This window comes from Neopelma chrysocephalum, unplaced genomic scaffold (assembly GCF_003984885.1).
Source record: "Neopelma chrysocephalum unplaced genomic scaffold, ASM398488v2 Primary Assembly neopelma1_138, whole genome shotgun sequence".
Lineage (NCBI taxonomy): Eukaryota > Metazoa > Chordata > Aves > Passeriformes > Pipridae > Neopelma > Neopelma chrysocephalum.
Genome location: NW_020897800.1, coordinates 6349883 through 6375934, shown reverse-complemented (window position 1 = coordinate 6375934; position 26052 = coordinate 6349883). Strand labels below are relative to the sequence as shown.

The 26052-nt window shown below is 52.6% G+C and overlaps 1 protein-coding gene across 4 annotated transcripts in view; it reads left to right on the top strand.

Moving 5' to 3' along the window:
• ARHGAP32 (Rho GTPase activating protein 32) overlaps positions 1–20384 on the top strand; it is a 251725-nt gene extending 231341 nt beyond the window's left edge. For all 4 annotated transcript variants that reach the window (XM_027699266.1, XM_027699267.1, XM_027699269.1 and 1 more), the window contains 11 exons: positions 640–742; positions 3571–3715; positions 4377–4459; positions 6476–6583; positions 7890–8035; positions 10261–10462; positions 11201–11346; positions 12282–12356; positions 12907–13764; positions 14413–15275; positions 16319–20384. In XM_027699266.1, coding sequence (XP_027555067.1) covers positions 640–742; positions 3571–3715; positions 4377–4459; positions 6476–6583; positions 7890–8035; positions 10261–10462; positions 11201–11346; positions 12282–12356; positions 12907–13764; positions 14413–15275; positions 16319–18544 — 4955 coding nt within the window. In that variant the 3' untranslated portion in view covers positions 18545–20384. The remainder of the gene's footprint in view (positions 1–639; positions 743–3570; positions 3716–4376; positions 4460–6475; positions 6584–7889; positions 8036–10260; positions 10463–11200; positions 11347–12281; positions 12357–12906; positions 13765–14412; positions 15276–16318) is intronic.
• Positions 20385–26052: the final 5668 nt, after the last annotated feature.

The following is a 26052-nucleotide window of genomic DNA, read 5'->3' as shown; positions in this document are numbered from 1 at the left end:
AGCTCCAGCAGTGGCTGTGCATGAGGCTGGGAAGCCAGCTGGAAGGAATCAGTTGGTGAAGCGGCTGGAATATTAACCTGACACCTAATTATGTCCTCTGGGCTGATTTTTCCATTCTGTCATGCCCTGCTCTGTCTGCACTTTCTGTGAGTGTAGGATATTGTGGAGCTCTCTGCATCCAGCCACGCTCCAGCACACACTGGGAAGGAAATTATCAGTTGTAAAGACTCTCCTGGCTGTGGTGCCAAAAGTAGCATCTCCCTGATGTTTATGTTTGCTGAAACCAAGCAGTTGAGGTTAATCCTGTGTAGATTTGAAAGACAGTATTTATTCAATTTTATAGATCTTCTTGGATGGTATTTAACACCATGGGAATAGTGATGGGACCTGTGCTGTCTCTGCTCGACCAGAATTGACTTTTTTCAATCTGATTTGTGTCCTGGCATTTCTTTATTAAAATAAACACCTCTGACCAGTTTCCACACCAGCTCCAGAAGTAAAATTTCTTACAGGCTTTCTCCTCTAAGGAAGAAGTAATTCCATGGCCCAGCTGGGGGTGGTTTATGGCACCTGACAAGACCAGAGCCTGAACAGGACTTTAATAACCTGCTCACTTAACCAAGAGCTCCTGTCCTTCAGTCCCCCAGGTGCTCAAGAGCTGCACGGAGTTCATTGAGAAGCACGGCATCGTGGATGGGATCTACCGGCTCTCCGGGATCGCCTCCAACATCCAGAAACTCCGGTAAGGGCTGGGGGGACACCTGAGTGCTGGGCAGGGCCCAGGCTGTGCTTCCAGGAGCACATTCCCTTTGCAGGAAGCTTCCCTTCAGGATGAAATGTCAGGATCACGGTGTCCCTGTGCTGTCGTGTTTCATTCCTGTTCCTTCTGGCTCCTGGAGCCCTCTCCTTGCTCCCTGTGCTGCCTTGGACTCCTGACTGATGAGCAGTTATTTGGGAATGTGCAGAGGAAACGTGCCTGATCCTTGGGGGTGGCATTGCTGTGCTGTGCGGGGAGAGGCCAGGTGTGTGTCCTGCAGGTTAGGAGCTGTTCCCATCACAGTAAACTCTCTTTATCCCTTTGTGAGGCAGTTTTTCCTCCTGCCATTTGGTGTGGAATGTTCTGTTGTGGAGGGACTGAGAGTGCCAAGTGGGATGGGACTAATTCCAGCACTGATCCTGACAGAGGCAGCACAGGGGGATTTTCCATATGCAGAATATCCTTTTTGAACCAGCTCTTTCTCAGCTCAGTGGGCAGGTTGGAGCTGGGACAGTGACTGTACAAACCCCTGGATGGATGGGTTTATTCTGGTTCAGATTAATCCTGTTTCTCATTGCAGCAAGTCTCATTTAAAGAATGCTCCTGAGGGGTTTTTATGCAGGATCCGAAGGCTCCCATTGGAGCTGTGGCCCACAGCAGTCCTGGCTGAATAAAACATTTGCCATTGCTTCGGTCACATCCCTTTAATTCCCCATTTTGACTTGTTCTGGACCATCCTAATCTCTACCTTAGTCCATTTTTCCCCTTTTTGTTGCCAATACCATTTTCTCCTTCACTGTGTATCAAAGATGGGATTTAAACCATTTAAAAATGGTTTTCTAAGACTTCAATGGCTTCATTTCCTGGTACAGTGCAGAGACTGAAGTGACAGCCTGTTTTCCAGTTTTCTGAGATGTTCCAAAGACAAAGGGAAGGGAGTACATGGCATTTATTGACACTGCCCGTTCATCTAAATCACTGCAGATTTCCAGTGTTTGATTAAGGCAGGACTCACTGTGTTGCTTTAGTTCCCAGCTGTATAAACAGGGCACTGGGCTCAGTTCAGAGCTAGAGCTGCAGTGTCCTTGTAAATGAATCTCTGTGCTAAGGGTTCACACAGAAGAGTTGGATCTCCTGGATTTAAAGGGCTTTTTGGTTGGAGACAAACTTAGAGAATTGGTTCCACGTGGGAGATTCTCATGGGACAGGGGTTGGCTCTTCAGCAGGGCAGGAGCTGCCTCTGTGGGGCAGGGGGGCAAACAGAGCCAGGGTTGATTTGGGGTGTTCATCCCTGTGTCCTGGCTCTTTTTGGGAGATGTGGAGTTGTGTCCTACCAACAAAATCTTCCTGTAGGGTCAGAAGAAATAATGTGTAGTCCTTGAAACAGCCAGTACAGGGGAAAGGCTGGATGTAGAGGGGCTTCTCTTCACTCCATACTCACACCTGACATGGAGTGGGATTTATTCCTAGAAAAATATCCTGGAATAGGGCAGGATATGGGCAGAGGATTTGAGCCACACATTTGAGTGTGCCTGTAGGGAGTGGGCTGGGGCTGTCCCTGCCCTCCCTTCTGAGCTTTAATGTGGAGCCAAGTGCAGGGCAGAAGTTTCTGTCCCAGGAAGGGGTGAGTCAGTGCCTGTGGTGTGGTGTGTGCTGGACACCAGGGGCTGTGGCTGCAGGGGGGAAGGCAGTGTCAGTGGGGCAAGGCAGGGACCTTCCTTCCCTTCTGTGCTGCCTTGGGGATGAGGAGCAGGGGGGGACTGTTCACCTTCTCCTGCCCCTCAGCCTGGCAGGGCGAGGGCTTCCCACACACAGTGTCCATATCTAGGGATGGAAGGAGCTCCTCCTGATCCTGAGGGATCAGTTCCCAGCACTGCTGGTGCCCTGGGCACGGGGACAGGCAGGTTCTGCTCCAGGCTCAGTGCTGGAGCTGTGCTGAGGGGCTGTGTCACCCTCGGGGTCACAAACTGCCTGCTTTGGGTGGAGGAGAGGCCAGGGCTGTTTGCACCAAGCCCAGACACAGCTGTGGGTGCAGTGCAGGCAGGATCAGCCCTTCTGATCCTGAAGACCCTCGTGGGGACCCCGAGGTCCAGCAGGACCAGCCGAGTTCCCCCAGCTCCCAGGCCTGGCTCACCACACTCATCCCTGCAGATCTGGCCTAATTTGAAACAGCATTTTCCATGCACATGTTCCAGCCCTTGGCCTTCAGAGCCCAACTTTTATTTCATAAATGGTTGTGATTTTGGGTTTTTTCCCTCTCTCTGAAAACCAAGGGAGTGCTCAGGGATGTTCTTCATGTGGTTCCTGGCTCTCCTCAGCCCGTGGCAGAGGCAGGCTCAGCTCACCAGTTTGTCCCCCAGGAATTCTGCACACGCTGGTTTCCACGTGCTGCCCATGGCACTGCTGCTGGCACGGCTTGATCACTGCAATTCCCAGGCCTTTGAAATGCAGAGGGACAACTTTCATCAGACCTGTGGGCAATCCCAGGCACAGCCCTTGGGAGTTTAACAGATTGTCCTTGTGGTCTTGGAAGGCTTTCTCTGAAGCCTCTGTGAAAAGCCCTGATGCAGCAAAAGGGGTTGCAGCCAATTGGTTGTAAAACTCACTGAAAATGCCTTATTAGAAAAAAAATAAAGTCTGATTTTTGGAAAAATCCCCTGTAGCAGCCCCAAAGCCGTGGGTCACGTGGCTTTGGTGACTAAGGATTTATTTTTTCCTGTAAATCAGGAAACCCTTGCTTTGCTTGACTGTAATTTGCTGGGTTTGATTGCATTGCTCCTTCTCAAACCCCTTGGCCCATTTCTTGTTTCCAGCCACGAGTTTGACTCGGAGCAGATTCCCGACCTGACCAAGGACATTTACATCCAGGACATCCACTGTGTGGGCTCCCTGTGCAAGCTGTACTTCCGAGAGCTCCCCAACCCCCTGCTCACCTACCAGCTCTACGAGAAGTTCTCAGTAAGTATGAGACAAATGGGAGCCACTTCCCACCTCAGTGGGACTTCAGAGGAACACTGAGAGGACCCACAGCAGGGTGAACCTGCTTCCACACACCTTCCTCTGTTTACTTTTGCTTAATTTGAGGTTTTTAGAGCAATCTGAAGAGCACATCTCCAAAATCACCAGCCTGACAGCACCTGGTCTGTGCTGCCCACACACCAGATTCCCCTCCTGCCATTCCAGAAGGAAGTGCCCAGAGTTTGAGGTGCCTTTCCTGCTCCCAGTTAGGTCACTCACAAGTGCCTTTGCCCCCTGTGCCTCAGTGTATTGATTCCCCTTCCCCAGCAGAGGGTCACTGGGGAACCCCAACCATGAATTCCTGATGCTTTGCTGTTCCCAGTGATTTCTTGAGATTAGAAGCAGACACTGCTTGGAGCTGCACACCTCCTGCAAGGAATTGCTCTGTACAATGAAGCTCTAAAGTGTCCCAGACCGTGATCTCCTTGGCCTTCCTCACACGATCCATGTGCTGCTCTGTCCCCAGGACAGACCCCTCACCCAAGGCAGGGAAGAGCAGCAGAATCCACCTCACTGCTGAGGGACTGTTCACTGGCCATGTGGTGCCAGGGGCAGGTTTTCAGCTTTCTTTGCAGCTCAGTCCCTCCCTGCCTCGTTCCAGGATGCTGTGTCTGCTGCTACGGACGAGGAGAGGCTGGTGAAGATCCACGATGTGATCCAGCAGCTGCCCCCTCCCCACTACAGGTGAGGGCCATTCCTGTGCTGGAATTTCGGGACAGAAATGACAGGATTCCAGTTCCCCTCTCAAGATGTGTTTCTGCATATTGAAACTGCGGTATAAAGCTGATTTTGTGTTTTAATCAGCTCCTTATCAAACGCTACATTCTGTACATGGTCTTACTTGACTTCCTTGGAAAGTCTGTACAGGAGAGAAATACAACCTTGGTATGTCAGAGGTGGCTTATAAATAGTTTTATTGCGAGGGCACAAAACCAGCTCTAGGAATGATACTTTAAAAAAGTGAAATATTTCCAAAAAACAAACATATTTTGTCTCCAGTTTCCCTCTCCCAGTAATAATAGTAACTAGCAAATAGTAAGTTGTCTGTTAGAATTACTAATGTAAATTATTATATTAGTGTTATATATTAGAATAACATAATAGGGTGTTTAAAAATCACCAATTACAGTGCTATATTCAAACTAATTAGTATTAATAGCAATTTGTGCTGTATGGTAATGAGTCTTGACTAAGAATAACAACATTTTAACAGTTTTTAGTATTAAAATTTGTGGCGGGGTATGGTAAAAAGGCATCAGACAAATTGCTATGGTGATTGGTTTTAATAACTGCATATAATACTGTATGTTAATGAGACTTTAATGTTAGTAACTATTGGTAACTAACTACATTATAATGCATTATAATTACAATTGATTATTGTAATATATGTTAATTTGCAGGACTAGTTAGAATTCTGTACCCTCAGTGCTATAGATGGCCAGTTGTAACACATAAAAATAGGTATTGAGAACTATTTAAAATAATAAATAATTATAAATTTATATAATATTTGATGCTAATAAATATTTATATTTCAATTCTTGTGATATATGGTGATTAGCTGCACAACTGCAATGCTGCACCTGGGTGCTATAAATAACTAATTATAATGGTTAACTAGGATTTAACTAATTGTTATAAGCTGCAACTGTGTGCTACTTGCTCATTAAATAACATGGGCTAGTTAGTGGAACAGCTGGTACTTTTAGTAACTAATGACAATATTTTATTTGTGTTAATTACGGGGGCAGGGCCTTCTCAAAAATAAACTAATCTCCTTTGGTTCAGTTTCTCTGGGGCATTCCACCTTTTCCCTAAAATGACTTCTCCTTTATGGGCTGGTTAAACTGGGTGCTGATCCATGTCTCAGTCCTGGAGAGGAAGCCCAGCCAAGCCCTGGAAGTGGGATGCTGGAGGTTCACAGGGCTCTTCCCTCCTTTCCTCAGTTTGCTTGAGAAAAGGAAAAAACACTTTATTATTGTGCTGCTCAGTGATGAGAAGTTGCAGGCAGGAGATGTCAGCTTTGTTCCCAGCCAGACCCATCTGTCTTCACTTCCAGTCCTTGTCCATTTGTGGAATTTTGAGCCCCTCTGCTCCATCTCCCCTCCAGAACCAGAGACACAGACACAGCCAGGGCTGTTGCCGAGCCCCAGCACTGAGGAGGATGGATCAGCATTTTCTTTGCCACCTCCTGCTCCCTCCTCCCCAGGGGGTACAACAGTGTTTCATTAATATATAAAAAGGCATTTTTCCGTGAACACAAGCCTCTGGAGTTTAATTTGTGTCTGCCTCATGGACCTCTAACAAACCTGCAGCCAGTAACTTCCTCAGTAGAACTCAGGGGCAGTTTGCTGGTTTTCAATGTCCTGGGGTGTCTAAATCACTACTCCCCCTCTTCCCAGGACTGGCATTCCACATCCTTCCCCCTGAGCAGCTCCTCAGCGCTGTCACACACCTGCAAAGAGGATATTTTGGGGCCTGTCATTGCCTTGGGCCTGGACAGATCAGGAGGGACTCCCCTCAGCCCACCCTGGGTCACTTTGCTGCAGACACTCCCCGTGGGCTCAGGGGAGGGAGTTCAGCGTTTCTTTCTGGGAGCTGTCAAACCAAAAGGAAATAATGAGCTGGGTTTGCTCTGGGATCACAGCCTGGCTTTGCTCAGTGGTGCTGAACATTTGCCTCTCTCCCGTTTTCCAGGACACTGGAGTTCCTAATGAGGCACTTGGCTCGTCTGGCTGATTACTGCTCCATCACAAACATGCACACCAAGAACCTGGCCATTGTCTGGGCTCCCAACCTCCTCAGGTACCCTGGGCTTTTCCCATTTCACTACAGAGAAGGCTTTATCTTTATAAAAACCAGATAGATAGCTCTTCTCTGGAAAATCCTGGCTTCCAGCAGCTGGAAAGAGCTCTTCCTTTCTTCATCCAGTGTGCTTCTTCTCCTGCAAAATGTGGGAAAATACTCTAAGCAGGATTTAAGACCCAGCTGGCACGTTCCTGAGCTAGTGATGTAAAACAGCCCCTGCTGTTGTCAGTGGGGACCACCCCAAAAACATCCTGGTATATTCTGTCTCACATGACCCAGTCCCAACGACTGCAGCTCAGTCAGTAGTGGCAAGGAAGAATTCCCTCAACCCTCTTCTCTAGAGGATAATTTCCCCTCTCCTGGTTAGATGAGACGAGTGTGTCCTTGATTATCCTAGGAAATTTCTTCAGTGGCATCACTGATTTCCCACTGCAGAAGTCTCTAGAGTCTAATTTAACAGCTTGTGGCTGCAAGAATTCAAACTTACAGAAATAATCTCGGATAAATCTGTCCCCTAAAATTTGTTTTGAATGTGCATGATAGGGTAGTTTAAAATTAATGGTGTTATTTAAAAATTTTGCTTTAAAAGAAAAAAAATAATGTCACCCTGCTCTCTATTCTATTGATTTCTGAACTGCTTTTGTTACCAACCTGGGAAATCTGAGTGTGCAGTTCACATAAAATCCCAATTTGAGTTGGGAGGGACCTTAAAGCTCATCCAGTGCCACCCCCTGGCATGGGCAGGGACACCTTCCACTAGCCCAGGTTGCTCCAAGCCCCATCCAGTGTGGCATTGAACACTTGCAGTGCATGCAGGTGAGCTGTTCTCCCCTTTCTGGCAATTCATCCCCAGGCAGTCGAGTGATGTCAGGTCTGAGATTGCTTTGGTGAATCTTGGGGCACTCTCTGATCAGATCAGTTGGAGACATTTCCCTGCTCGAGGGAAAATCCCATTCGAGGCCACAGTGAGGTTTGTGCAGTGGCATTGAATGTGGCAGCCATGGTACCTGGCAGTTAACAAAAAGCTCCCCATTTGGGCTATTCAGTTTATTTACCTCGAGCCATACCTGCCTCACACCCTTTTCCCTTCGAGTCCAGCTTTCCTCTTGCCATTTCAGTAAGACTTGGAGCTAAACCAAAACTCTGCCTTTAAATCCCTGCAGTCAGTGTGATCCTTTGTGTAGCACTGTGCTGGGATTGAATCCATACCTGCCCCTGCAGCCTCCTCTACCTGAGCACGGGCACAGCCCCCAGCAGCAGCATCAGCCCTGGCTGTCCCTGTCTCATGTCTGTCCTTTCCCAGGTCCAAGCAGATCGAGTCAGCCTGTTTCAGTGGCACTGCTGCCTTCATGGAGGTGCGGATCCAGTCGGTGGTGGTGGAGTTCATCCTGAACCACGTGGATGTTCTGTTCAGCTCCAAGCTCAGCTCGGTCATCCGGGACGGAGCAGGTGCGTGTCCCCCTCCCTCCCTCCCTTGGAGCAGTCAGTGGATATCTGAGCCTCCCCTGCACATTTCAAATATGGGGTTTTTCTAACCTAGAGGACACATCTCCACGTTTTCTGGGTTATGATGTCAGAACCCAACAAATATGGCCTAGTTTTGCAAATTGCTGTCAGTCCCTTTCTTAGAAGCCCAGGATGCCCCACAGGAGTGCACAGAGTAATGTTTGGCTGCTGCTTTTGTGTCCTACCACTGAGAAATTGCAAGGAATCAAAAAACTGTTGCCTGGAAAAATTGGTCAGGAGCCAAAAAATTACTCACAGGCAATTATTGTAGAGGTAAGAGAATAGAGCAGTTTTAATAGAAGGCCTTCAACCACCATGGGGGTACAGAGACGCCCACACGTGTCCAGGGGGTTCCATAATTTAAGGTATTATCCCAGAGTTATCCGCCCCCCAGATCCTCCCCCAGCACACCCCTCTGGAAATTGAGGTGGAGGGCTCGGGGACCTCTTCTTCCTCATCTTCCTCTTTGTCCCTTCATCTGTCCCCCCCCTGCTCCCTCTGCTTTTTAAAGCCACCACCATCGATGCTCCTGCAAACTTATCCATTTGAGCTCTCTACATTTATCCATGGACCTTAGAATACCAGTAGAAATTAAGGAATTAAAGCAAGCTCTCTGTATTCAGTGATGTTGATGCTAAGAAACTGTCTTGCTCTTACTAGGGGCTATTTTGCCATCTGCTGTGCTGGTTATTCCTTGCAGAAGCACAGCCTGTGTGGGTTCATGAGCAGGGCTGACCAGCCATGAACTGCAACACGTTTGTGCCCAACCTGGGGCACCTGAGACATTTTCAGCCCTGGAACCTACAGTTCCCTTGAGTAACTAAGACCATATCACTGTTCCATGGAAAAGGAGCAGAGTTACACCAGGAAGAAGGTTTCCTCTGTGTGTTAGATCAACAAATGGGGCCACCACAAGCTGTTGCTGCTCCTAAGCAGCATTAAGGGTGCACCATCTGCCCTGACAACCTGCCCTGCCCGTGAGACACGCACAGCCCACGCAGTCACCACCCCCTGGGCAGTGCAGAGAGCTGCTTTTCCACTGGATTTGCTGCTCCCCTCTTTTAAACAAGCCATATTTCTACTTAGGACAGCAGAGTTGTCCAGCTTTTGCTCCTCCTGGAAGGGGATTCTAGGTCAGCAGGAGCCAGAGGTTAGTTTGGCTGAGCAGTGACAGCCCCCAGCAGGCTCTGCCAGGGGAAGATAAGCATGCTCAGAATCCCAGCCAGATGATTATCCAGGCTTAGAATGGACCATGTAAATTCAGCTAATTGTTTAATGACTTGGTCACTCACAGTCAGTGAGCTTGGACACAAAACTGGCAGGGACAAGGGTTGGGTTATTTGGCATATTTAGCAGGAATACTGCACTCCAGCACGGCTTCAGGAGCCTCTGGGATCAAGCACAGCTCCTGCACCCACCTGTGAGAGGTGAAAGTGGTGCTGCCAAGCCTGTTTTAACCCACAGTTCACCCAGGACAGCATTTACAGCTCACACACACACCAGGAGCCGTGGGAGTGGAACCAACCAGGATGTTCTGCGATGGCACATTCCCCCCACACCCCTGAACTCCTCTGGGAGCAACCCTGGAAACACTTGCACAATAAACAATGGCAAGCAAAGGACAGCTGCTGTGATCTCCTCTATGCTGAAGCTGACAGCAGCAGGAGGCAACAGCAACTACTTGCACAGAACTTTACGTGTTCATCTCCAAAACCAGCCCAAGCTGTAAAAGGCCAAGGGCAGGACACAGAGCAGATTGTTTGCTCTGTGCATCTGCACAGTGGTTTGTAGAGCTTCAGTCACACATGGCATTTCCTGTTATACAAGAGGTGGAACCTGGGAATGACACAGCCAAGCTTTGTACAAAGGAAAACCATCATTTTCTGTGCAGGCTTTTCTATACAGATGAAGCTGAAGTAAAGTATGTCACAAAGGTCTCTGATCTACCTGCTTCTCTCTGCCTTTATTTTTTAATACACCAAGCCACTCAGTGAGAGATCCTTTTTGTCACAAACATATCTCTGACCACATTTTGTCCACGTCTTTCAGTGGTTGGGATAACAAAGGTTTAGAAAAACACAGCACCTCCCTAGGCACACAGACTGAGCTTTGATCTCTGCACTGCTGTTTTCTGACTCTCCCTCTTGCCTGTGGTTTTTCCCTTGCAGGGCACAGCTCTTTGTCCCGACCCAAGTCTCTGCTGGTGTCCTCTCCCTCCACGAAGCTGCTCACGCTGGAGGAGGCACAGGCTCGGACCCAGGCCCAGATCAACTCTCCCATCATGGCAGACAGCAAGTACATAGAAGTGGGAGAGGGCCCAGCAGCTTTGCAAGGCAAATTCCACACAGTCATAGACTTCCCATCCGAAAGGTAGGGACAAGTTTCTTCCCAGCATGTGTCATAACTGGTTTGTTTTGATTACAGCAAAAACTTCCTGATACTTACTGGTCACATGTGAAATATTGTAGCTGTTTTTCCACCTGCTTTGGACTCTGTGAGGATTCAGCTTATTATAACGATGGGCTCGTGGGTTTAATTTACTTGTGCACCACTCCCTTCTTTCTGGCAGGGATATCATTAAATGTATGAATCCATGTTGTGTTGGTGCACAGAGGTGACTGTACCAGTCACACAGAAGGAGGTGTAAACAGAGTGACCACGTGGAGACATTGGGGTTTGTCAGGTTTCAGGACTAAGTGCCTGTAACATCTCCAGGTTGCAGTGGAGCAGTTGCACAGGCTTGATGACACTAGAAGTGGCAGTGGGAGGGGGTGAAAGTGTTTTTACAGCACGAGTGATGTACCTTTATGGGTGCCCTTTTTGGGTACCTTTATGGCTGCACAGCTCCCCAGAGAGCTGGAAATCCATCCCTCAGCTGCTGTGCTGCACAGGCAGGAGCCTTTGCTCCCCTGCACTGCACCTGCATCCCAGAGTTGGGTGGAATTCACCCAGCAAGACTGCAGGGCTGAGCTGTAGGAATGAAAACACCCTCAGCTGCTGAGAAGAGGAAGTTTCTAAGCAGAAACCAGAGTGCTGATAACAAGCAACCAGTAGCAGGATTTAGATGCAGCTTCCCTCTCCAACTGTGTGCTCTGTTTGCTCCCCCAGAAAAAGGCCTCCCAGCAAGATGAAGAAGTCTCCAGTGGGCAGCTGGAGATCCTTCTTCAACCTGGGCAAATCCTCCTCTGTGTCCAAGCGCAAACTGCAGCGCAACCCCAGCGAGCCCTCGGAGATGAAAGCCATAGCCCTGGCAGGTGAGCTGCAGTCCCCTCCCAAACTCTGGGCTTGAGCAGCACACATTCAGCGTGCTTTTATCTCCTTCTAGCGTCCAAGCCAGGCATGACACTCCAGGGAGCTGCTCTTTCCCAAATGGATCTCGGGCAGCTCCAGAGCCTGACAGAGCTCACACCTCTGCGGCTTTGGAATGACAATATGTGGGTGCTGCTGCAATAAGTCTCAGAATAATTCCTTCTGACACTCTGATTATAAAATGAGAGTACAGCTCTGGCTCCCTTTGCTGCTCTCAGAAGATTAGATTAGGGAAAGACACCTTCCTACAAACACTCTGTACCAGTGTAATGAGAACACATCCAACAACCCTTTGTAGCCACAGCCAGGATATGTGGGCTGAATCCTCAGCCTTTTCCATATATAATTTTCTGCCTTCTTCCAAATTTAAAAATAGCAGCAGTGTGTTTTTGAGGTAAAACACACCACAAATCCCAAAACATGGGCCAGTGAGAACTTTTATCCCATCTTCTCCCAGGTCCCATTTTCAAATGATAGCCCTCACACACTATAAATGCCCTTTGGGACTGTCTCCTTGGAGACTGAAGTTGTGCTTGTTCAGTGCCCATAAAACAAGTTGTGAAAATGTTATTTTCTTCCCCATTTTTGAGGGGTTTTCCTTGCTGGCAGGAGCCAGCCAGTTACCAGAGGTGCATCCTGAGTCTGTAGGAGGATGATGTGGAGAGATGTTTCCTGACCTGTCACCTACAGCAGGTACCATTTGAGTGGGTCACCTTTCCCAGGACACTAAAATGAGCATCAGAAACCCATCCCCAAAACAAAATTACTCTCAGTACAGTGTTGCTGGAAACCTGTGTGTGTTTTTCCTGCCATCATTCCACAGCCAGATATAAAGCACTGTCACAACTCAGCCTTTCCCTGTGTGGATTCCTTCCCTCAGGTGGACGAGGAGACAGCGGGACCCTGCGCTCGGCTAAAAGCGAGGAGTCTCTCACCTCTCTGCACGCCGTGGATGGTAAGGCACAATCCCACCTGCACTTGCAATAAACGTGGATTAAAGAAGGCAGGCTGACATTCCTGGGCACAGATATGCCACAGGGCAGCTTTTCCACCCCTTCAGGGAAAGGTGGACTTGCTAATTAACAAAGCTGCCCAGCACAGATGGGTGTCACAGAAATGCTCTTCATGCCTTTTTTTCCTTCTAAGGTAAAAAAACCAAACCTCTTGCTTTGGAGTAGCTGGCACTGCCTATGTCCCTGCCTTGCCACCTCCCCTTTCTATTCCAAGGCTGACAAGGCAGCATCCTGAAGGAAAATGCTCTCTGAGAAAGCCTTAGCCCTACAGCACATTTAAACAGGTTTTGCTTGTACACACAGCTTAGTTTCAACTAAATCAGACCTGGAACTGCTGTAAAAGAGTTTAAACAAACGTGATAAACAGTTACTGCTAACAATGTCATTTCTGTGTGCAGGGCTCACCAGCTGAGCTTTAACACCCCCACCAGGCCCTGGCCTCCTGGACAGCAGGAGTTTGTCCCTAACCCACAGGTATCTCCTCGTTCCCAGGTGAATCCAAACTGTTCCGGCCCCGGAGGCCCAGGTCCAGCAGCGATGCCCTCTCTGCTTCCTTCAATGGGGAGCTCCTGGGGAACATGAACCGCTGCAACTCCTACGACAACCTTCCCCACGACGACAGCGACGGGGACGAGGGGCTCATCCACGTCCCTGCCCTCATCTCCCCCCGCTCCTCCGAGGACGTCGACCTGAGCCCCCCGGACATCGGAGTCGCCAGCCTGGACTTTGACCCCATGTCCTTCCAGTGCAGCCCCCCCCAGGCAGAGTCCGAGTGCCTGGACAGCAGCACCTCCCTGCTGGAGTCGGTTGACATCAATAGGGACAAGCCAAGCCTGCTAAAGAAGGATTTAGAATCAGGCAGCCAGTCCCAGACCCCAGGCAGTGCCACGAGCTCTGAGCCAGTCTCCCCTTTCCAGGAGAAGATGAGTCCCTTCTTTACGCTGGACCTGAGCCCCACGGAGGAGCAGCCCTGCAAACCACTCACCTTCTCACCCAAGACGGGCCGAAAGCCCATCAAATCTCCACCACTGACTGCAGAGCCTACCTGCTTTGCCCTGCCCAGCCGTGGGCCAGAAGCCATCGGAGCAGTGCCCATCACATCCACATCCAGGAACTCCTCTGCTTCCAGCTGGAGCAAAGGCATTGGCATCACTGAGATCACAAACAGGTCCCCAACACAGATGTCCTTTCCCCTGAAAAGCAGTGAAACAGGAGCAGGGGAAGGAACCCACCAAGAGCTGCAGCATTCCCAGCTAGTGGCTGCTGGCAAGCCAGAGCTGCCAGAAGAAGGGGAGAGACCCATGCCAAGCAGTCAGACTAAGACTGTACCCACTGGACACACACAGCCAGGTACAGTGCATTTTGCTCCATTCTTTCTTTAAGTTCCCGAGGGGACCTGCTCTCAGAACCTCCCTCCTCTGCGTGCCTTTTAGGAGAGGGGATTTGCCCGTCAGTTCTGATCACGAGTGTCTTGCAGGGCTGTGCAGATCAATAGGGTCTTAACCTCTGCCTTCTCCCTACATCACACAAATCTCGGATAATTTTCCATAATGCTTTATATGCCACTTTTTTTTTCCCCATCCTGTCACGTGTGAAAATCTCTAGCATGTCCTTCTCAGTCATTTCAGCCAATTGACCATCTAAGGCTTTTCTTTTTTAAATTAAAAATCTGCCAACTCTGGAAGAAGGGACCTTTTCGCCTAAAACCTTATGATCAAAATTGTTTAAGGGTATCTCGGTCTCTGCTACCTCCTTCCTACCTCTCTAGAAATGCAAGAGGAACCTTTAGACAATCTCTTGTGTTTTTTTCCCTCTTTGTGATGAACTGCTGTGCTGTTGAGCAGCGTTTGCGTGAGACACAAGTGTTTCACACCAGAAGGAACTGCCACTGTGAAAGCGTGGAGAGCATCTATTTTTTTATGATAGTCTTTAAGGTTAAGGTCACTCTCCTTATTGGGTAACATAAAATCACTCTCTCTCTCAATTTTCCCCCATTAGGAGCAGTTGCCCTCGACTCCCCCCAGGATCCTGTTCCCGTCAGTTCTGTGTCTCTTATCCCTCCTCCTCCTCCGAAAAACGCAGCGCGCATGCTGGCCCTAGCGTTAGCCGAGTCCGCACAGCAAGCATCCGCCCAGTCCCTCAAAAGGCCAGGAGATGCTCATGCTGAAAGCACAAATTATGGAGAGGCTGAAGCTGGCACAGCTCTAGAAAAGCTCCATCTCTCTGCTGGTGCTCCAGACAAGCTCCACCTGTACACCGGTCTGCCCGAGAACAGACTCCACTTCCAGACCGGTGCTCCCGTAGAGCAGGAATTCCAAGGTAGCGGCACAGCCGGGGAGCAGAACCACCCACCCGGTGCACCTGGAGGCCAGGACCCCCCGCCTCTCCACACGGGCATGCCTGGGGACATGCCTGGGAGCAGAGATGCAGAGCAGGAGCAGGCCAGCTTCCATCCTGGCAAGGCGGGGGACAGTGAACACTTCCCCACGCACGTGGGGGACTGGGAGCACACGGCCCACCACGCCCCAGAGCGGGAGCCACCCGCCCCAGAGCCACCTGTGGACAGACCCCAGCTCCGGGCGTGCGTGTCTGGGGACAAGCTCCACACTCCCACCTGCACGGCCGAGGACAAACTGCCGTCTCCTCCCGTGGCCCCTGCTGGGGACAAGGGCGCCCCGGTGCCGTATTTAACCACCATCCCCAGCACAGCCACCGAGCCCTCGCAGGGGGATGGCACCGTCCCAGCTGTGCCACGCACAGCCACGGCCACCCAGCCCACCCCGGCACAGAGGCAGGACCACCAGGCAGCCACGGGACAAGTGCCAGCAGCCTCCAGCAAAGCTCCGAGCAGCTCTGCTCAGGTACGTCCTGCTCCGGGCACAGCTGGGCTGTAACTGCAGGGGGAAAGTCGGGCCCCCAACAAGGGGGTTCAGAGGTCGCTGGAAGGGATGTGGGTGCAACGCAGACACAGCCTTGGAGGAGATCCTGTGCTACTTTCCTAAATGGGCATCCCAGTATACCCACCCTCCTTGGTTTGAAGGAGAAAAAGTATTTGCAGTGGTGACTGATGTGCTCAGAAACAGATTTTTGCATCCTCTGACAATATCCTCTTCCAACATCCTGTGTAGGATCTTGTCCAACTAGTGATAGCACAAGAGGACGTAGTCTTAGACCTTCCCTTGTGCAGCTTAGGTTGGACATTAGGAAGAAGTTCTTCACGGAAGGGGTGACTAGAAGGTGGAAGGGAGGTGGTGGAGTCTCCATCCCTGGCGGTGTCCAAGGAAGGACTGGACATGGCACTCAGTGCTCTGGGCTGGGAGTCAAGGTGGGGTTCAAAGATTGAACTTGATGATCTCTGAGATCTTTTCCAACCTCAGTTATTCTGTTTAACAGAGCAGGTCAGATTCCTTGTGCAGGGGTTCCTTGTGCAGTGTTCCCTCAGAAATCCAAACCACCTCGACCCATGAAGCGTGTCCAGCTTCAGCCTGGCCTAAGCTCTGTAGCCACATTTAGGGCAGGAATTTCTGCTCTGTTACACGGTGTGATCTGCTCACCAGAGCCTGAGGAGGCCAAACCAAGTACATTTTCATTAAGGTGATACATTTAAAAGCAGAGCATGTAACAAAACACTGGGGGCAGTGGGTAAAGAGGCAGCCACCTCCTCCCCTTCCTGTGCTTTGGCATTTGCAGAACACACCAGTTGTGATGGATCCAAACTGCTGCTGGCACTACACTGCCCTTGCTGACAGAGGGAACCTGCACATCTCCTTCCACAGCCAATGGGAACCAGGCACAGAAGCACTGAAATTGGGCTGACCCATACGAGTGTCTGTGATATTTTAACTGATGAACAGGAGGGGGGAAAGCTGCCTGTCCCTGACTTCTGCTGCTTTCCTCCCTGCAGGTATGGAGCACCACTGCCCCTGAGAAGCCCCCGGAGCCTGCCTTTGTCTCAGAGAGCAATTCCACCACCCGTGGCTCCTCGTCGGTGCCCGGGGGCCCCCAGAGCCACGTGGAGAAGCCCCGGGAGCCCACGAGGGCCCCCCCGCTGCACCTACGCTCCGAGTCCGTCCCGTCCCACCCCTCCTACGGCTTCGCGCCCCCGGTGCCGCCCGTGAGGACGCTGGAGAGCAAGATCGCCGCGGCCATGCACTCCAACAGCGCCGACCCCCTCAGCAACGCCAACTACCACGCCTTCCTGGCCTCCTCCATGCTGGCCTCCTCCGTGGAGGAGGCGCTGCTGCCGCCGCCGCCACCGCCCCCGCCCAAGCACACCGTGTACGTGCCGCACCCCAAGCCCGAGAGCATCCCCGAGCCCTCGGGGCCCGACCCCTACCTGCACCCCAAGCCGGCCTCCATGCACCAGTACAGGCCCGAGAGCGTCCCCCCTCACGTGTACCACGGCAAGGCCGAGCCCCACCAGGCCTACCCGCCCCGCTCGGACACCCCCGGCTCGGCGGGCACCCGCTACAACACCTACGGCACCCAGGGCAAGGCCGGCCCGGCCCTGCACTCCAAGCCCCGCAGCCGGACGGAGTTCGTGTCCTCGGTGAGCCCCACGGGGCTGCGGAGCGCCGGCTACGCCGAGGACGCTCCCCCCTACCCCACCATCCGCAGGGTGCAGTCCCTGCACGTGCCCACCCCCGCCGCCACCGCCATCCGCTCCGTGCCCATCTCCCGCACCGAGGTGCCCCCGGACGACGAGCCCCTGTACTGCCCGCGGCCCCTCTACCAGTACAAGCCATACCAGCCCCACTCCGACTACCACGTCACGCAGCTCCAGCCTTACTTCGAGAACGGGCGGGTGCACTACCGCTACAGCCCCTACTCCAGCTCCTCCTCCTACTACACCACGGCCGACGGCGGCTTCTACGACCTGGATCCCTACAGCACCGTGCGGGTGCGGCCCTTCCACCCCCTGCCCGGCCGCGACTTCTCCTCGTACGCGGCGCGGCTGCAGAGCAAGGGGCTGTACCGCTACCCCAGCCTGGCCTCCTACCCCCGAGGGGGGCTCATCAACCACCTGACGGGGAAGGAGCACAGCTTCGTCAGCAGGGACGTGCCCCCCGCCCCGGACATCAAGCACATGTACATGTCGTGGGACCTGGAGGACATGGAGAAGTACCGCATGCAGTCCATCCGCAGGGAGAGCCGCTCGCGCCAGAAGGTCAAGGGGCCCCTCATGTCCCAGTACGACAACGTGGCCCCGCTGCTGCAGGATGAGCTGGGGGGGCTGGACGCCATCCACCTGCGCAGCAAATCCGATCCTGGGAAAACTGGCCTCCTCACGGTGGCCGAGGGCAAGGAGGGGAGGTACCCGGGCAAGGCGGCCACCCCCGAGGGGGACGAGCGGTACTACCTGCAGCACCCGGAGCCCGAGCTGGACAGAGCCCACTACCACGGGGGCTACGGGAACGGGCAGCCCGAGAAACCGTCCCTGCCCCAGAAGCAGAGCAGCGTCCGGAACAGGAAGATGCACGAGCAGGGCGGCAGCACCAGCGAGCACAGGACGCACTTGCAGCAGGAAGCGAGCCATAGGCAGCCTGCCGAGCCCAAAAACGGGCCCCCCTACCCCGACTACAGGCCCAAAGGGGGCCCAGAGCCCTCTGAGCCCATGGGCTACCAGCACTCGGGCAGCAAGTACATCCCGGCCGGCCAGGACACCCTGAGGCTGAACCACAAGGAGGGGAGGCTGGCAGAGGACAGACCAGACGTGGAGAGGTCCCGAGCCAGACCCCCTGCCCCCATGGAGAAGCACTCCAGAGACTGCTACAAGGAGGAGGAACACGCTGCCCCTCCCGTGGCCCCGCCGCCCAAACCCGAGCGGAGCCACAGCCTGCGGATGCAGCACCCCGAGCCCATGGAGAGGGACTCTGCCCTGCTGTACCCCTACCAGACCCTGGGCAAGCGCCAAAGCACTATGACTGTGGTGTCCCAGTACGACAACCTGGAGGATTACCATACCATGCCTCAGCACCAAAGAGGGGGCTATGCTGGAGCGGGGGGGTTCGTGCCCCCCGGGTTCACCCACGTGCACAGCAGGACTTACGCCACGGCGCTGGGGCAGGGAGCCTTCCTGCCCTCCGAGCTGTGCCTGCAGAGGCCCGAGACAGAGGTCCACGTCGAGTGAGCTGGTGGGGGGGAGGAGGGATAGAGTCTAAGCAGCCTCTGCTGGACAGTGGACTGTTTTATTTTTTCAGTGATGGAAAAAACAAACCAAACCCCGACCCTGCCCCGATGAGAAAGCAAAGCCCCTTCAGCCCCCACCCCCCACTCACTGTTTTTATGTAGTAGAGCTCTAGCTTTTTCATGTACTTTTGAGACAACTGGAAGGACAGGGCAGGCTGTTGGCACACAGGTGTTGCCAGAGAGGCCGGGCAGAGCTGAGAGAGGTGCTGTTGGCAGGGAGGGAAGGAGTTTGTCCTTCCCCAGGTGTGACATTGGCAGTGGCCGCCGCTCCCTCCCCACACGGTGGACTGTGTGTGCAGCTCTTCTCCAGGCTGAGTGCCCTTCCCATCCCACTGCTGGCTCCCAGGAAAGGGGCTCCATAACGCTGTTCTGCCCCTCTGAGTTACACAGCAAGAGTGGGCCAACGGCTGGGCAGGGGGAAAGACTGCCCAAGGGTTTTCTCCTTGGTTGGTGCTGAGGTCCTGCCTCTCCCTCGTGTGCAGTGGACCCACTGCAATTTGAAGTGGGTGGGAGCCTGTTTTGATTTCAAGGCTGTGGAATAGGCTCTGAAGCAAGTTCAGAACACAGCACACTCGTTGCATTGCTTGCTTAAGAAGCTGCTTCTGCCTGCAAGAAATCCAATTACTTTACATTTCTGTGTTGGAAGCAGAGGCCAGCGACGGGAGCCAAGTAGGGCAGGTTTGCATTTCTCACACCAAAAGAAAGGAAACACGACACTACACCAAACCCTACACAGGCAGCTGGGAACAGCACACCCATCCCATGCCAATTCCTCCTTGCTGCTGGGCTCTCTGTGTCCAGATGAGCTCATTCCATCTCGTGGCTGGGCCAGGCTGTGTCATCTCACTACAAAACCCAGTAAAAATAAATACAGAAATCTCCATGGCATTATGTCCAGCCAGTAAATCAGAGCCCACCTTCCCAGCTGTGGGAGTGACGAGTTATCTGCATGAGCAGCTGCCCTGGGCCAGATCCTGCAGCTCTTCCCGCAGGGAATGTTCCTGCTGACCTTCCCCTGAAGGTCTGCGGGCTCTGTGACCTCTCAGTTCCGTGTTGGCAAAGGGATTCCTGTGGAATTGTGGCACACATGGAGCAGTGACGTGCTGTCTGTGCTGTGTGTTGCCTCCCATCCCCCAGTGCAGCTCCTCCCAGTGCTCAGTGAGTAGGGACAGAAGGCCAGTGCACTGCAGAACACACTAATAACAGTGTCCAAGCTGTTTAAAAGCTTTCACATTGTAAAAGCATACAGGCAGCACCTCGTGCTTCCTCTCAGACTTCCCAGACTTTCCCCCCTCCCCCATAAATTAAGCACATCCATCCCATTTAGGCAGGGCTTACAAGCAATACTTGAGATTTAGGAGTTTTTAAATGTTCACTGATAAATTCCAAGGCCATTCCTGTTCTGTGTGGTTGAAGAACTTCTCTACCTGTTTTGAATCTCTAATGTTTTATTAAAAGCCTGGAGGTCCTGCAGTTAGCACACAGCTGCTAAAAGGGAGCTTAGGTGGTGTTTTTGAACAAAAAAGTTTCATGGCTATTTTGGGACTTTTAAATCCTAAGGAAAACCTGCTTCTAGTAGCTGACTAGTCTGTAACTGTTTGCTTCTTTTAACCTTGGAGCCTTGTCTGGGGCTGTTTCAGTAACTACCTTCAGGTTCTGTTTTATTGTGCAATGCTGATGTTTTAAGCATTTTGTTTAGAAGAGTTCTCACATGTTACGAAACGAAATTTGGCAGAAGGAAAAAAAAAAAAGAAAGAAAAAAAGAAGGAGAAAAAAAGCAGCACTGTGATCCAGGGTACCACAATCTCCTCGTGAGGAATTCCCGGGTAGAGGGGTTGGGGTTTTTGGTGAGGGAATGCTTTTTGCAATGTTTTCTTTCAAGGAAAACTAACAGAAGTACACAGAAGGGGCCATTAGGTGAGCCATGGCCTGGGCCAGCCTGTCTCCACTGCTGGGAACTCCCAGGGAAAGGCTGCCCTGCCCGGGTTCCTTGGGGCGGGCCAGATGAGTCCGTGCTCTCAGCAGGGTGTGTGGTAGCACAGTCTCTCCTCAGCTGCCAGTGACCTGTCAGGTCTCCAGCTGAAGTGTTTGGTTCAGGCTCTTTGGGATTCAGGGAATGAGAGCTGTAGGTTGAACCTCTCTCTCCATGAAAGCCTTAACTCCCCCCTCCTGCCCCTCAGCGCTCTCCTGACGCCCTGATTTTGGCCTTATGTTCACCAGGACTATCCTGTAACTCTGGGGGCCTGATGCCAGCTCCCACTGAGGGGAAATGCCTCTGGATTCTCCTGCTTGAAGCCACTGTCTCCCTTAGAGACCAAGTGCCGTCCTCGGACAGCTGCTGTCCCCAGCCCTGTGCTCCCCCAGCCCTGTGCTGTCCCAACCCTGTGCTGTCCCCAGCCCTGTCCTGCCCCCAGCCCTGTGCTATCCCAACCCTGTGCTGTCCCCAGCCCTGTGCTCCCCCAGCCCCGTGCTGTCCCCAGCCCCGTGCTGTCCCAGCCCTGTGTCCCCCCAGCCCTGTGCTGTCCCCAACCCTGTGCTCCCCCAATCCTGTGCTCCCCCAATCCTGTGCTGTCCCCAGCCCTGTGCTCCCCCACCCTGCCAGGGCTCTCCCACGGTTTGGGAAGTGCCAGGGGCGAAGCAGCCGCTCGTCCCATGGGAAACAAAGCTTTCAGCACCTTTCCAAAAGGGCTTCTGGAAGTGCACACCTGACATGGATGGCTGCTGCAAACAGCCTTCCTGGGAAGGAGAAGGTCTCCAGGAAGAAAAGCCAGCAGAGAAGTGAGCTCCCAGCTGTCCTCCCCTCCCTCTGGGCTGTGCTCTGAGGGCTGGAAGCTCTCTGAGAACCCCAACGTGTGTCCACCAGTGCTGAGCCAATTCAGCTAATTCAACAGAATTAACAAAGGTGAAGGCACCAGCTTTTCCCAGATAACACAGACCAGCACCTTCCTTTCCGTGTTGCTGCTGCCCATGGCTTCAACATCCCGCACGACCCCGCAGCCCCCAAAGCCATAGAGGGAACTCTGCAGTTCTGCTCCTGCACTGGGCTTGGCCTGGTGGTCCTTAGAGATCTGAGTTTTACATCCTCATGATTGGTTCATGATAAAACATCAGCTGTATCTTTCCAAAGATCAGAGGGGAGATTGAAAAGGGTGTGTTGTGCATCAGAGCGAGGAGGGGGTGACACTGGGTGTCTGAGAGGGGTGAGCTGGGGGGAGGTGACATTTCAATGTCCCAGCTGAGGACAAGAGAGAGCAAGGGGACAGCAATGCAAATAATCCAAGAGCAGGTCTGCTCAGGCTCGGTGGTTCATGGCCTGAGCACAGCTCCAGCGAGGTGATGGCAGCTCTGACCCTCGGTGATTCCTGACACTTGCCATAGACTGCAGCTGGAATTGCCCCTTCCTGAGTGTCCAGCTGAGATCCCCCCCAGTGCACACAGGAGTTTGGGGCCAACAGAGCCCCCAACTCTGGATTTTCCTCCTCAAACCTCTGCTTTGGAGTGGGCTGTGCAATCCCTAGGAGGCCTTCCTTGGGAAGGGGGAGTGCAGACGGTGGGTGAGTAATGAGGGCCCAGCCCCTGTGAAGTCTTAAATAAAGCATTAATTTCTGATTTTTAAGGAGTCTTATCAGGTGAAACCTTTATGCATCTATGAGAACAGCCCCACAACCTCGTGCCTATGTCTTTGCAGTGATCCTCCTTTTCCACTCGTCGTGGGAGGGGGGTCAGTAAGGATTGCACAGTGGTAGTAAGTTGCTACACAAAACCAAAACCAACTTGAAAACATCCTGTTCCTCTTTCACCCCAGAAAGGGACAGAACCTCAAGTGTGCTCTGCCACTGCCCAGGGCATGGACTGAAGTGATGTTACATGTCAGGAAACCTGGATGAGAAGTCGTTTCCCTTCCTTTCGCTCTTGGCAGCTTGGGCATGCACCTCTTCCCAGAGCTTTTCCCAGATTCCCGTGTGAAAGGCATGGTCTGGTGTGAGCAATGTCCAGTTCCTGGTGTGCAGAGTCCTGCCTCGTCCAGTTGGGGGGAGGGAGGGGGGGAGAAAAGGGATGTTTTGCCGTTCATTTTCCTGCTGTAGAAGACTTGATTTTTCTTTCCCTGAGCCGCATGAGAGAAACGTCCCAGAAAGTCTTGGGTTACCTTTGGAGTTCCCTTCACTTTAATTTATATAGTGTCTTTTTTTGTGAACTGGTGTAAAATGTATATGCTGACAAGCTCATGTATTTTTATGTAAATATTTTTTGTGGTTTTCCCCACTTGCCCTTCTCTGTAAATATTTAGAATTCTCATATTCTTCTCACCTTGTATGATGCAGATGTGGTTTTGTTTCTGTTTTTTATTTGTACTGTAATGCAACAATCCAGACTGAGGTGTCTTGTGGTATTAAACAAAAGCAACAGTCCCACTGAGCTCACACTCAGATCTCAGATGTGCAACTTGACAGCATTAATCAAGCCAGGTTAAAAACTACTCCGGTGTGTTTGTTGTGTATTTTTGCCTCTGCCTCATTAATTAAGTGTATTCAAAAAAACGAAACAGGAGAAGCCAGTTTGGAGCCCTTCTTTGGAAGGCTGCTGGCAGGCAGCTTGGGATGAAGGAGGTGACTTTGAATCCATGTGCCAAGGCTGGGGCTTGTCTGTGCAGTTAAACCATGGCTGCTTCCTAACAACAAATAAACCAGCCTGGGCTCTTTGAGCCTCCCTTTCCTCTCACCCAGCACGACAGCACAGGGAGAAGCAGCTTGGCCCTGGCACAGGAGGCATAAGGCAGATGAAGTGAGGACAAACAGATGGCACAGCCACCTTGGCCCTCGGGGCTGGCAGGAGGGGTTCTGGGCACCACAGTGACAGTGGTCAGAGTTAATTAATAGCAAAAAAGGTGATTAAAGGAAGGGAATTTCAACGGTTTTTAGCATTGTAAGGAGGACTTCTGATAGTCTTTTCATCCAGTAAATGTTAATGTTCTTTAGAACTGCTGCCAGGAGTAAAACCAGCCTAATGCTGCTGTCCTGGGAGGGCAGGTGACCCCTCTGTCCACGTGGAGCCCGTGGGACACGGGGTGACAGGGGGTGACATGGGGTGACATGGGGTGACAGGAGATGACATGGGGTTACACAGGGTGACACGGGGTGACATGGGGTGACACGGGGTGACATGGGGTGACACAGGGTGACAGGAGGTGACATGGGGTGACATGGGGTGACAGGAAGTGACATGGGGTGACAGGAGGTGACAGAGGGTGACATGGGGTGACAGAGGGTGACATGGGGTGACATGCAGCCTCTGCCCCGGAGGCCTTTGTGAGCACAGAGGGGCATTAAGGCTGCTGAAATATTTGCTCCCAAATCTTAACTTCACATCCAGATCTGCTTATTGATGCACACCCACCTGAACACTGATGCCCTTGGAAGGTGTCACCTGAAGCTGAGCAACCCAATCCCTCTGACCCCAGGAATTCCTGCTGTTCCAGAGCAGCACAGCCAGGAACAGGGGACCTTGCAAAGGCTGCCAGCTGCCCGTGTTCTACCCCCACAGGAACCCCCCGTGCTCCCTGCCCACCCTGCTTGTGGGTTGGCACCTGAGCTGTCCTTGGAAGGCAGAACACGACTGGGGTGACTTGGCAGACAAAAATAGTGACCCTTAAGTCCAGTAAACAATTCACATCTTAAGTGTTTGTGGCAGCTCCACACGTTTTCTGCTCAGTGCAGTCAGCAAGGACAATTGGCAATGGTTAAATTTATCCCAAGGGTTAAACCTGTCCCAAGGGTTCAGTCTGTCCCAAAAGGCTCAGGTTTAGTGGGTATGGGAACAGCAGAAAGCTGAACCTGTTGCCTCAAGGGTCACCCTCAGAACTGATATCCCACCTCCCCAGCTCTAAAAATGCCCCCAAAGCAGCATCGTGCCTCCCCAGCGAAACAGGAATTCCTTTAATTCCCCTGAGATCCCAGCGGGCACGGAAGTTCTGGGAGGGGGTTTCAGGGCAGCACCCAGAGCAGCTCTCAGTCGCACCCACTGCTCCAAACACGGCTCAAGAGAAGAAATAACGGTGAAAACATTCCATCCCTCTCAGCCTGGCCCGAGGAGCTGGGATTTACACACAGAGCAGACGAGGGAGAAGGAAGATTTAAACTGCCAAAGTGTCCAAGGGCTGGAAAAGCCTGGGCACGAAATCCCTCCAGCAGGCAGCGCTGTTAAACCGCTCCTGCCGCTCTCAGAGACCTTCCCGGCGAGTTAAAAACGATGAGGTTCCGTTCTAGTAGTTTCTGCTCGGGTTTCCAACTCCTGACATCTAGGGGTGGGTGCCTTTTTAATTTTTCGTGCTCAAACAGATCTGTGGAGCGCTCAGTGCCTGCGGCATCCCGAGGAGCTCCGTGTGTCTCCCCGGAGCAGCCCCAGCCCGCAGTGCCTCGCTCTGCCCGGCAGAGCAGCCTCACTCACCCTAATCCTGAGCTGAAATCCAAACTTAAAGCGACCTGCAGACCTCGGCAGGTCACTGCTGCTTTCCAAAGCAGACATCAGCTGTTCCAGGGCCCCATCCCTAGGGGAACACTGCAATATGTTCGATGCTACACTAAAAAAGTCATCCAGAAACAGCAGCTGATGCTGGAAAGGCCGGGAAGATGCCGAGCTGCCCAGCATCCCTTGGTGGGAGCTCCAGCTGGCAAGGATGCCCTGCTAAGATTAATTATCAGCCCACACAGCCGGGAGATCCCCCCAGCCCTGAGCCCAGGACCTGTCAGAGCAGGGCTTGTGCTGACACAGGTCTCCAGCCAGGCAGGGTGTGATCCCGAGCCTCCCTTCCCAGCCTGGGTTTGGCTTCTACCTTGCCATCAACCAGGGGTTGAGAGAGACTGAGGGGAGACCTCACTGCAGTCACAACTTCCTGGGCAGGGGCAGGGACTGAGCTCTGCTCTGGGGGGACCAGGGACAGCAGCCAGGGAATGGCTGGAGCTGTGTCAGGGCAGGCTCAGGTTGGATCTCAGGCAAAGGTTCTTCCCCCAGAGGCTGGTTGGGCACTGCCCAGGCTCCCCAGGGCAGTGGGCACAGCCCCAAGGCTGCCAGAGCTCCAGGAGGGTTTGGATGCTCCTCTGGGGCACAGGGGGTGACTCTGGGGCTGGGCCTGTGCAGGGCTGAGGGTTGGACTGGATGGTCCTTGTGGGTCCCTTCCAGCTCAGCACATTCTGTGGTTCTGTGATCTGCTCCAGGCTGGGCAGCAGAACGGTGCTGTCTGTGCTTGGATCCCTCCAGACCAGGAGCTGCTGGTGCCCCTCTCCCAGCAGGGCTTGACAGAAGTTTGGCTGCGTCACAAGAACGGGGGAGGGATGCAGGAGGTCACACAAATCCCTGGATTAGCATTCCTGGTGCAAGAACTGCCTGCCAGCACCTCCAACAACAGGCTGTCACCGAGGGCAAAGCATCCTGCCCACAGCCTGGGGCACAGCC